Source organism: Sebastes umbrosus, chromosome 3 (genome assembly GCF_015220745.1).
Source record: "Sebastes umbrosus isolate fSebUmb1 chromosome 3, fSebUmb1.pri, whole genome shotgun sequence".
Taxonomy (NCBI): Eukaryota; Metazoa; Chordata; class Actinopteri; order Perciformes; family Sebastidae; genus Sebastes; species Sebastes umbrosus.
In genome coordinates, this window is record NC_051271.1 from 8,533,833 (window position 1) to 8,546,397 (window position 12,565).

The 12,565-nt window shown below is 41.7% G+C and overlaps 1 protein-coding gene across 1 annotated transcript in view; it reads left to right on the plus strand.

The window, feature by feature from the left end:
- The window catches only part of usp43a (ubiquitin specific peptidase 43a), a 132,343-nt gene that overhangs the window by 106,679 nt on the left and 13,099 nt on the right, over positions 1-12,565 (plus strand). The window contains exons 12-13 of the mRNA XM_037762176.1: positions 3,863-3,982; positions 10,519-10,768. Of these exons, the coding sequence (XP_037618104.1) occupies positions 3,863-3,982; positions 10,519-10,768 (370 nt within the window). The remainder of the gene's footprint in view (positions 1-3,862; positions 3,983-10,518; positions 10,769-12,565) is intronic.

Below are 12,565 nucleotides of genomic sequence, written 5' to 3' on the forward strand. Positions count from 1 at the left end.
GTTACACAACAACATTTCCAAAACCGTACAGTGTATGTCCAACTTTACCAAACTCACATTTAGTCAGATTCAAAGAAGTTAAAGAAGCACCCTCGAAACGACTGAATATTTCCCTTAAAGTGTCTACACGCTCAGATCAGGTGGAAGAATAACACACAATGTCGTCAGGGTACGCCTTATAGTTTTTGACAGCAGAAATAACCATATTCATCAGCCTCTGGAAAGTGGCAAGAGCATTTAGAAAGGCATGACTGTGTAGTGAAGGACATGGTTTGGAGTGACAAAAACCTCAGATGCACGCTGTGAAAGGGGCACCTGCCAGCATCCTTTTAGTAGACATTCCCTTTGCAGTAATCATTACAAAAACAAGGAGTTTGGTGAGATTTTGGGACCGGAAGGATGGTTACGCTCCATTGACTGGAGCTTGGCACAGCAAAGCCATTTTCAAAGGGGATAATCAACCTCCCTCTGCATTACAGCCCGCTTCACTTGGTTAACACACTATACGTGCTGCTCAATGGGCTTGTTAGAGACCGAGCTGGCATATGCCTGTGATCTTAGAACAGGTGTTCACCACTCTCTGTGGCTTTGCCTTACTCACCTTAAGATTACCAAACCAGCAAATTAGGGTGAAAGTGAAAATTGATTCAATGAAACATCTGTAAAACAGAGTCATAACCGTTTTGTCCACATTAAAGGAGTTTAGCTTCCTCAGTAGTTGTTGTGCTCTGGAGTGTATGGCGTTTGTGTTATCGTCCCATTGCAGTTTGTCGTCGATGATTGTGCTCAGGTATTTGTAGGTGCTAATTAAGGGTGCTCCGATCGATCGGCCACAGATCGTTATGGGACGATATTCGTTCAGAATAGTTCGATTGGCGGTCTCTATAAAGGCTGATCAGATGACACATTCATTCTGAATTGAAACGTCTTCAATATTCATTTGCCTGCTCTTTAATTCACTTTGAGCAACGAAGTTGATCACACACGCACGTGCGGGGCTGGCGGCCGCGGAGTTTAGCCATAGAATAAGAATGTTTGCTCCAGCTGGTGGGTGCTGCTTGGTATTGGCTCCACCGTTTTCAATTTGGCAGCCGGGTCACAAACGTTCTCATTTTACAGTTTCTGAAAACATTTGAGGCGAGAAATAGGCATTACAGTCATAAAATCCTGATTCATATTTGATCCGCGCTGCCTAGTTTGATAGTTTGATTGGAGTTTGCAAGTTTTGTGAGCAGTGATTTACAGCTGCTGTAGAGACTGCTCAGCTCTGATTGGTTGTTTTAGTCTGGGTGAGGTGAAATCTTGAGCACAGGAGGAGGCAGAGGAACATGATTTTCATTCTCCTATACGTACCAACCTTTTCCGATTTGAATCTCACCTTAATGTGATAAAAAAGTGTTTTCTATTTTGCTGTTGTGTTATTGTGTTTTGACCCTCAGGTCCACCGTCTATCACCGTATAAATGGCAAATACTGATTTTTATTTGAGATTTCTTTTATTGGCATTATATGCAAACTCCACTATTGTTGCAGCCTGTGTTATTGAGCTCTGCAAACAAAGGCCATTGACATCTTCACTGTGCACTGCGCTCAAACTACAATAACACAGCTTCAAGTTTATGACAGCTGGTGAAAAACATCAATTATCATGTGAAAAACAAATGTGATTATATTTTGACTTACCCCTGACTTATTCTGTTGTGCATGTGTGAATGCTTGTCATGTTCGTTTAAAGAGGAAACAATCAGAGGCTGACATTTCATATGCTATTTTGTAATGACACAGGACATCGGTACAAAATAACAGCAGATCAGTGCATCACATGTGTACGAATACAACTCTATAAGATGCCGCAGGACTGTTTAAGACTGTTAACATGGGATCCAGCTGTGCAGACATCATCAGTAACTGGTGTCACTTCAGATGACACTTGATTGTAATTGATTTTTACAAAAGCCCTGATTTCCCTTTCCTCTATTTTTTAAGTGGGAAAAAACTATGAATGAGAATGCAAGTGAGAGGAAACAAGGGAACAATCAAGGGAATTGGGATGTACAGAACCATCTTTATCTTTTTCTTTCTCACACGTGTAGTGGCTGAGCAATCGCACCTGTATCATTTCTCTCATCAGGGACAAGTTGTCATATCACTGATTACTGTAGTAGAGAATGCAGGAAGCTATTCCGCTGCCCACTGAAACACGCGGCACACCAAAGCGGCACTTTGGTGCAGAAGGACAGGATCATAAAGCCTTCAGCAGGTTCTTCTCCTGCACTAATTATGTTTTGTTGAATGAAAAAAATGTATTCCCTGATCTTATGTCATAAAGCAGAATCCAAACATCTCATACAGCACCTTTAGGAGACAGGCATGGAGTTTATCTAAGAGGGACAATAAGTCCCTGGAGGCCTGTAACTATAGCAACAGGTATAGACTGGGGTTAACTGACAAATGATATAGGAGTCATTGTGCAATCACAGAGGGCTGTTGTGGTGACTGAAATAATTTATTTTAATAGAATCTTTTTTCGTGAGGTCAACCTCTGAGCAGTGTGAAGGGTATATACTGGGCTAGAAGCTTGTCTCCTGTGTCAGGTCCATACCTCACAACAACAAGAACAACAACACAAGGACAAGTGGTGGGAAGATGTTTGAACAGTCAGTCACACACAGGTGACCCTTGCACTTTATCTTCTACAGTCCTCAGTCTGCAGTATAGAGCCTGTAAAACCATAAAGCAAGCAGAAATGGAGGCAACAAACACCTACAGTAATGCATATCTCAAAGGTTGCTTGGCTTGCTTGCTTCTATTAAGGTGACGTAGAACTAACTCCACTGTTGAAAAACATGTAAAAGGTCAAGTATTGACTGAGTTTCTCGTACGGTGAGTTCCAGGTAGGGTTCTAACGCTATGAGATTTTTACAGTATGATAACTGTCTCCAAAAATATCACCGTATCACCGTATACAGTATTACACTAGTAGTAGTAGTAGTAGTAGTAGTATATTATTATTGAAATTATTAGTATCATTATCAGTTACAATGACCCTTAAACCTGCAGTAGGCAGAATATTTTTGGCATCCTTGGGCAAAAATTCCATAATAACCTTTCAGCATATTGTAAATCAAGTGTTCTGAGAGAAAACTAGACTTCTGCACTTCATCATACCTCTGTTTCAGGGTTTAAAAAAATCACCAATCACAGGTCATTTCAGAGAGAGAGAGCGTTCCTATTGGCTGTGCTCTGGCTGGTGAGCGGTGCTTGTTATTTCCTCAACTGATCTCAACATGACTGCCGGGTCACAAACTTTCTCATTTTACAACTAAACAGTACACTACAAGATGTTTCTGAAAACATTTGAGTAGAGAAATAGGCATTACAGTAACAGAATTGATTCATATTTGATCAGCGCTGCTTAGTTTGACCGTTTGATCGGAGTACTTAAGCTCCAGCTCGGCTCCAATTGTCTATTTTCCTCCGGTCTGTGAAATCTTGCAGATGCTGTTAGGAACATCGGAGGACAGAGAGGCACATGATTTTTTTACCCGTCTCATGCACTACTGTCAGGATATAGTGATCCATTTATAAAAATAACTTTTTTTTAATCATATTTGTTCCAATTCCACCCACTGCTGCTTTAAAAGAAAGAAAAGAAAGAAGAAAGAAGAAGAAAAATAATGGAGACAAGTTTTGATCAGGGCAGAGTTAATGAAACACAGATTAATAACACCTGCTTCCATACAAGGACAAGTCATCTGAAGTAAACTACATGATGAAATTACCACAAATATGAATAAACAAATTACATTTCTACTAGCAATGTGAGTTGATTTGCAATTGATTGATTCATTGACTGCTTCCAGCTTGCCCCAGACGACGCTTGGAAGTGTCCCCACTGTAAGCAGCTCCAGCAGGGCATGGTGAAGATGTGCCTGTGGACTCTCCCCGACATACTGATCCTCCATCTCAAGCGCTTCAGACAGGTATGCGATCCGTTAAGTGGTCTCTGGTGAAGGCAGGTACTCTGGTTAAACTTGCATTGGATAATTTATCTCTTAAAGCTGCACTAATCGATCAACAATTGATCACTATTATGTGTAATGTGAAAGGGGTCACTCACCCACAGAGACTTATCATCTGAGTGTTTACGTACGCTGTGATGTTTTGGTTCAGAGAGCTCTTTTCAGAAAAAAACCCTGATAAAGCAGCTTGTGAGACAGATATTTCCCTCAGGCATTAATTGGTGCAGACCACAATAGAGATAAAAGCAGGGCGAATCACTAGGCCAAATGAATGTTTTTGCAGGTTTGCTGGATACATGTGAAAGGGCTAATTCATTTTCCATACCAACTTCACAAGGTGACAAGTCAATAATGTGTTCACAGCTTGTTCTGAGTGCCCCAAAATTCAATTAAAGCAGCTTTAAGAGAAACTTTAAGCTTATTAGAATTTCATCCATGCTTTTCTAATTGTGTTTTGTTGTGCTCTTGCTCTTGCCTTCTGTGAGGAGTGAAAGTAACGAAATGATCAACAACTGAATTGAATAGCTAAACGAACTGAAGGAAATGCTCTCATGGTAATTGTCGCGTCAAATGTTCTGCAGAGAATAAGGATTCAGGCTATGACAGTTTGAAAGGTTATAAGGGAGGGGTGACATAAGTGCTGAGCAAGAATGCAGACTGTTGCCCAGCTAGATGGACATTTTTGACAACAAATAAAAATCCATAAAATCGCTCATCCTGAATGTGAATTTTGACGGCTACTGTCTCTTTCCAGCAACAAAGTGGCATATCCAAATCATTGAAACATACCCACTGGCCACCCCTTTTTTTTAAATGGGAACTGGCACCCCCGTCTCCCGTAGGCCTTGTCCCTTATCGCCATGAATTATTGAAGATGCATGTCAGTCACAACAGCCCGTCAACATCCCATCTCATCCACCCCTGGCTTCTTGAAGCTGTTAAGATTTTTAACAGCCTCGGTGACCTCAGATGGGAAAATGCGAAAGGGCTAAATCCTACATATCCTCCATCTCCAGCGGTATATGGTCATTGAAAGGCAGAACATAAATGATTGCAGCTGCATCCAACTGAGAAACATTCTGCTGGTGTTCGTCTTTGAGGAGAGAGATCTTTTGCCGCACAGCAGGAAGATAAAGAAACGAGCACTAATGAGTAATTACCTGCATCATGTCAGACACTGCCGCTTCTCACAGAGGACACATAAAATACGTCTCACTGTGCTGCCTCCTCCACAGAGGGCATGTCATGTTCGGGATTTTATCCTCACTGCTCGGCTGCAGTATATACCAGCCAGGGTGTCAAATGCTGCCCTATGGCATCTGATACCGACGCACCGGGCATTCAAGTAAGATGTACAATGTGAACCCATCCACGTCAATATTAGATGGTCAGAGCAAGTGGTGGGAGGGAAGGATGGACAGGTCAAACAAACACAGGACTTTCACCCAGGAGACCGCTGTTTGTGTGAAACCAACAATGTGTTAGTTGTGTTACTGTTCTCAACGCAGCCCTGTCTGCTAAAAATAACGTTCCCATACAACTATACTGCATTCTCAATTGATCAAAGGGCTGATTGGCTCTTAGTTTTGACACCACGTGTTATAGAAAGTCCTCACTTTCTGTGTATAATTGTGATATTTAACGGTAGATTGCAGGTTATTAGTCTCATGTTGTGCAATAAAGGTTTCATCTGTTAACACACACATCTTGTGTGGTTGATAATAATGATAATGAAGGTTATTTATATAGCAATTATCAAAACAAGTGCTCATTACAAAGTGCTTTACAAGGCAGACATAAAAATAATAAAAGATATAATCCAATGCCAGATGCACACATTTCCACAGATACACAGTATACGAAGAAATATAAATAAATCCGAACACGGTCTGCAAACTACAAATAGCCAACAGATGGGATCTAACAGGATGTAACTATCTCTGTTACATTCTTTGAAGGCAGCTGGAAACAGCTGGAAACTGTCCAACTTGACTGCAGCTTTTTGTCACAGACCCCTGCTGCTGCCGCCTGATCTCGGCTACTTTCCAGGCGAGGCGCAGCTCGTCTCGAACGAGCCTAATAACGAGAATAACAAGCGAGAGTCTGCTTGAGTCTCAGCGTCCCGGTGTTGTGCATGCTGACTCGCTGTCATGGCTTACTGAATAGAACAGAGCCGTAGTTAATGTTATTAGTAACACCTGTGCATTTCCTGCTATGACAAGTCAAAATGTTATAAGCACCGACATTAGTTAGAGCCTTCCACCTGCAATACCCAGTCATTTGGGCCACCCTCTCATTCTCTGGCTCAAACTCCAACACAGCAGTATTCAGAGGAGACTCATTAGCATCCCCACACATGCTTGAAATCAAGAACGCCCACACACATAGAGGCAGCAGGGGCTCGAGCTGCTGCCCTGTGTCCTGTTTGGTTTGAGTGCCTGTCTAGACCAAATAAATAAATATTATTATGAGAGGAATTATCTTTGTGCAGCTGCTGCTGTTATTGTCATCGTGTTGAGCTCTGGTTCATGTCGCCAATTATTTCTATGAGTGACTGATTCAAGGAGGAAATCTACAGTTCTTGTTACATGTTTATTTCTTTTGTGTGAATGAACATTGTCTAATCTGTCTTTTAACATAATCTGTGTGATTAACTCAGCAGTTATGTTTGGTGTATCCAAAACTGTGAGGTGTGTGTGACCATTTAATTCGTAATTGATCCTCAGTTAATGAACACAGTGTACCTCAGTGAGGCTATGGCTGGGTCCGAAATCACTCACTACTCACTATGTGAGTGGACTGTATAGTGAGTTTGCCATTTTGTAGTGCAGTCTAAAAGTATAGTGAAAATCATTATACCCTATGTAGTGGACTCAAAGTATCCCACAATGCACTGTGAAAAATAGTGTACAATGATGGTCACCAACCAAGCCCCCAGGAAGAGCGCGGGTCGTTGATCCCAACTTTCTTAGTGGCCAAACGGTGTTACTACAACTTCCGTGTCCGTCACGTGATGCCATTGGCCCCAAAAAGACTTTTTCCCATAGACTTACATTGGGAAAGAGATGTCTGTAACTCAGCAGATATTTTTTTTTTGTTGGGTAAATCAACTCCCCAGTACAAACACTCCAATAGCCCTTATTTAAATCATTAGGTCCTAGAAGTTGTAAAACGCACTAATAGCAGAACCAGAGTTATTTCCCTTCCTCCATTCATGTGAATGAGACCCAGACCGCGACGACGTCACAAGTCATGTGACCGAGCGGACACTACTGCGCATGTCCGATGGCCGGAAGATCGCCGGAAGATCCGGGAACTTTTCCAGATGGAAGTCGAGCCATTTGGCATCATGCGCCACTGAGCAACTTTCATAGGAATGAACGGGGCCCCGCCTCCAACGCTGTATCCAGTTCTCTTTATACATCCATGTCACTAACCAAGCACTGTATGTATACCATCATGCATTGCTTACTTACTTACTTACTTACTTACTTAGGCCTTTTACCCCTCTTGGGGCATAGGCCGTCGACAAGGCTTCTCCACCCATCTCTAACCTGGGCCTAGCTTTTCAGCTGGTTCCAGGTGCATTGCGCTGAAGGAAAATGGCAGATGGACAAGAGGAAAGAGATTGATTGAGACAAATCCATAAATAATGGGTGAAAATAATGTATTTAATGTGAGCAGAGCAGCGCCTCACAACACAAACGGCCACAAAATACTTTGTATTTATTAATTTGGAAAATATGCGTATTAAATACACTTATTGCCCCACATTCACAACGGCCATTAACTGTTAACTTTCACAATAAAAGCCATAGATATACAGTATAAACTGTACGCTGCATCATCGAACTTAAATTCACCCAGAGCATTTTGCTAAGAGACAACTCAACAAAATAGAATTTCACCCATGCTTATGTTGACATCAGGGCTCAGCACAACCACTCAGTATTCAAGAATTACTGCGCATAACATCTGTTCAGATTAACCTTTTAATATAAGATAATTATCAATTACATATTACATGTATATTCATTATAATACATAGGCGACTATACATGAATTAATCAAAAACATCATCTTGTATAAAGTCCAAAAGTCCAGTGTAACCGTGCTCAGTCGAATTTCACTGTAACTGGCTGGTTCAAGCTCTGCCGTTGTGAGGAGAATGATGAGGCTTGTTCATCCATTTATCATCTGAATAGGAATATGTAACGTTACTGGTGGTCAGTTATACAATGGGCTCGCTACAGGCAGCGCACACACAGACACACTCTACAAAAGAACAGCAGGTTATTATAGCGAAGAGGCTAGCAGAGAGTGCATTATGTCATTATTTGAACGTTTAAGCAGTTGAAAGGTTCAGCAACCTACTCTTCTAAATCACAGTGCACCTTAAGTTCATACGGTGGACATACGGACATTAATGGCTACACAATATTTGTCCACGGTGCTGCGCCTGGCAACTCACCTCGGACACGTCTCTCATTTACTGGCAACACTTCAAAGCTGACACTTTTTATAACTCTGAGAGTTGCATATGAACACATACAACTAGTCTAATGTTCTACATTATTACTTAACTTACCGATAAATGTGTAACGAAGCCTTCGTCTTGTGACGTTTGTGAACTTTATGTCGCTTATTATGCAAACATAACTTTCAGGTTGCATATAAACGTACCCTACAAAACTGTTAGTGTATGACTTTATACTCAATAACATTTAAAAACATTTTTAAATCTGGTTGTTCTGTGGTTTAGGTGCAACCTGCACATCATTTCAACCCGTTTCACGCTAGAGGTTGTGTCATAGACCTGCCGTCAACTCCCGGGTCGATGACTCTTTAATATTGCCAAATGGACATGAAGAAGATGCCCTTTTTCAGCGTGTGTTCTGGCAATTTCACAATCAATATACCGGTGGGGTTAATTACAGGTGGCCGCAACCACCACAACAAATACATCCCAACAGGGGGAGCCACAGGGGATGGAGGATATTGCCAGAACACACGCTGAAGAAGGGCATCTTGCCTGAAATGTCCGTTTGGCAATATTAAAAAGTCCAATTGGTATGCTGTCCTAGTTTCCTTTCTAAACATCTGCATTTAACCCATCCTAAGCGGTTAGGAGCACAGCCGCCCGACACACATATACAACAAGGTCATATTCTGTTGTAGCCTACATTATACAGTATTTACTGTATGACAGAATACTCTCTTCTTTATTTTAAACATACAGTACCTGATCCGTGTTAGATTCATGTAAAGAGCTAAGGGGTATAATTTGTGGGAGTGTGCTTTTACTTTAAATCACTGCTCATCAAAATATCTGTGCACGTCCCTGCATGATGACTAAGGCCAATCAGGGCATTTCAATTATCCCAACTTTATCTAGCTGTCACCACTCTACCTCTACCTCCCTCACATCTTCTGACTCTTTGACATAACACGTACCAGAAAAACATTTTTGCAGCCAAGTTTAAGTCCAAGCGATGTGTCCACCTTTTGCCCGGTGCTTGATTGGCACCCCTCTGCCTCTTCTTTCAAGCAGGTGGCACCATGTTGAGCCCTGAGCTCAGTCACATCCCATAGGTCAAACCCCAGCCATGGCCATCAGGCATCTCCCCGCAAAGCTCCCATTCCAACGCCGTGGTCTCCCTCCTCTGACCAAAGTGTTTTTTTCTCAGCCTCTGCATTAGAATTCAGTCAGTCACTCTGCTGGACTCTGTGCCGAGGACCAGATCTGCACAGGGCACTTAACCAACTCAGCCGGTGATCCGCACAACACAGTTTCTAAGGCTTGTGGGGGTATGCAGAACCTTTCATGATGATAAGGTGCCAATCCCAGGAGGGGGAAAGGGGCATCAATAGTGAATTATTCACATAGCACAGAAAACTGCTGCTGCACTTCTCTTGGTGGCGTCAAGTGCATGTCTGGTCAATTTTTCTCGCACCCAGGAGTCACAAATAGATGTTTTTTTTATGCAAAAATCCTGCTGCGACATCACTGATAGCGTTGTGTTCAAAGCACATTAACATGCTTGAATGTATCAGCCTATTGACACCTGTGTTGCTAGTTTTCTACTCCAGGTGATTAGTCTTTGATGTGATATTATTTCAAAACTATCTCATTTTTATTAGTGTTTTATATTAAGCAGTTTAGGAAACACTTGTAAAACACTTCATTTTACAACACTTCATTTTACAGGTCCATAAATTTCATGGTAATTAGGTGATAATTAGCAAGTAACCTATTTGAAATTTCTTTGGAATTACTGCCAAATGACCCCAATATTTATCGAAAATTACTTTATTATAGTTACCGCAGTTTATTTTTTATTTGCTGCAACATTAATTTGATAGCTGTTAAATCAATTCAGTGTTGAATTCATTTCTGTTAGATCCACTCCTCATAGATTTTCACATTACAAAAATGTGTGTTATTTTTCATACCTGCACATGTGTGTACTGTATATGAATAAGAAATGTTGAAACAGGTGGGCGAGCGAAGGAACAAGCTGTCAACCCTGGTGCGATTCCCCCTGACTGGTTTGGACATGGCCCCCCATGTGGTGAAGAGGAGTCAGAGTATGAGGAACCTGAACTTGGGGGCCTGGCCACCGCCCTGGAAGCAGCCCTCCAGTCAACATCACCAACCTGCCGACATGATCCTCCCCATCGACTATCAGTACGACCTCTACGCTGTGTGCAACCATCATGGAGGAATGCACGGAGGACATTATACTGGTATGGGATAATACATTATTTACCATGTAGTCACTCAGTCTATTAAGTGTTTTGTTTGCGACATTGTCAAATGAATGGACATGTGCTGAAACAATTTATCTATTAGTTGATTAGTTGGCAGAATTCATATCCTCTTAATATCAGCTAAAAATACCAACATCTGGTGAATACACCTTTACAAATATGATTATTTGTTTACTGTCCTTCACTTCATAACACTGAATACTAGGGTTGCAAAACCGAACCGTAATAAAACGAACCGTTGTTGAACTGTTGTACCAATATTAAATACAGACTTGCTAATTATTTGATTGGCTGCCAGAGACATAGAAGAGGCAATTATCCAGCTTGGCTCTGATTGGTTGTTTTCCTCTGGTCTGTGAAATCTTGCAGATGCCATTAGGAGCATGGGAGGACACACAGGCACATGATTTTTTTTCAGATTTCCTGTCTCTTGCACTTCTGTCAGGATATAGTGACCATTTTATAAAAATAACTTTTTTTATTAATATTTGCTTCAATTCTACCCACTGCTGCTTTAAGTACAAGCTTTTCTAAATAGCCCAACACACTATTTCAAAAGATAACTAGGAGCATGGAGAGGTGGGATTGTGTTGTGATCAGCATCAAATTTGAGAATAACAACAGCATGTTACAACAGAGAACAGAGAGAACAGATTCCCTTCCCCGTCCTGGAGTGTCAAAATACACAAAGTCACCGAGGCAGACAACATTTGAGATCAGGTTGAAATTTCTAAATTTGTGTGGATGAGCAGTAGACACACTTTTCTATGTCTGGGGTTTGCATCAACAACAAAATCAATGTGAAGTAGAGGAAAACATCTTTTGCTATTTCTTTGCCACTCTGCTGATGCCGCCAGAAAAACATAAACTAGTGGCCAATGAATTTGATTGGCTGTAACTTATGTAAGGGATAATGCCTGGTGGGGTATTCAGGAATTAATGGATGACGGGGAGGATTATGGACACCTCAAAGGGCGAATTATCCCGCTTACGCCATGGTCGCTTGCCAAAGAAAAACAATTAAGACCATCCATCCATTATCCGTAACCGCTTATCCTGTTCAGGGTCACGGGGGGCCTGGAGCCGATCCCAGCTGACATTGGGCAAAGGCGGAGTACACCCTGGACAGGACGGCAGACTCTCACAGCGCTGACACATTCAGAGACAGACAACCATTCAGCCTTACATTCACACCTCATACCTGCATGTCTTTGGACTGTGGGAGGAAGCAGGAGACCCACACTAACACCTGCGCTAACAGCCCAGCCAAATACTTATATATTTATATGTTTTGCAACCAAAATCTAAACATTTTCACAATCCATAACTCAGTTTACCTGGTAACACTGGAACACTGCTCATACCTGGAACCTGGAATCCCATAAGGTTCTTATGCAATGGAAAAGTTGTTCACTGCTCCAGTAAATAGGACAGACCTTAGCAACGACCTGGCAACGGGAGATATTTCTAGTCCGCTCAGCTCGTAGAACCCCTTTGGCTCAGCTAGGAGCCAGAAAGCTAACGTTATGTTTGTAAGATTCAACGTCAATTTACGTCACATTAATCGCAATTACAAAACAGTAAATATAATTTTACAGTATGTTTAACAACTAGACTAGTTAGCTATCCAGCCATGTCGTGGGCCCCAAAATCAATATCAAGATTTTCGAATGGGATGTGAGACAATTAGCGCTTCCGGTTCCCTCGTCTGGAAGTCAATGGATTTTTTTAATGGGTTTTTAGTTAGATGCCTGAAATAAGGTCTCTTGTTAA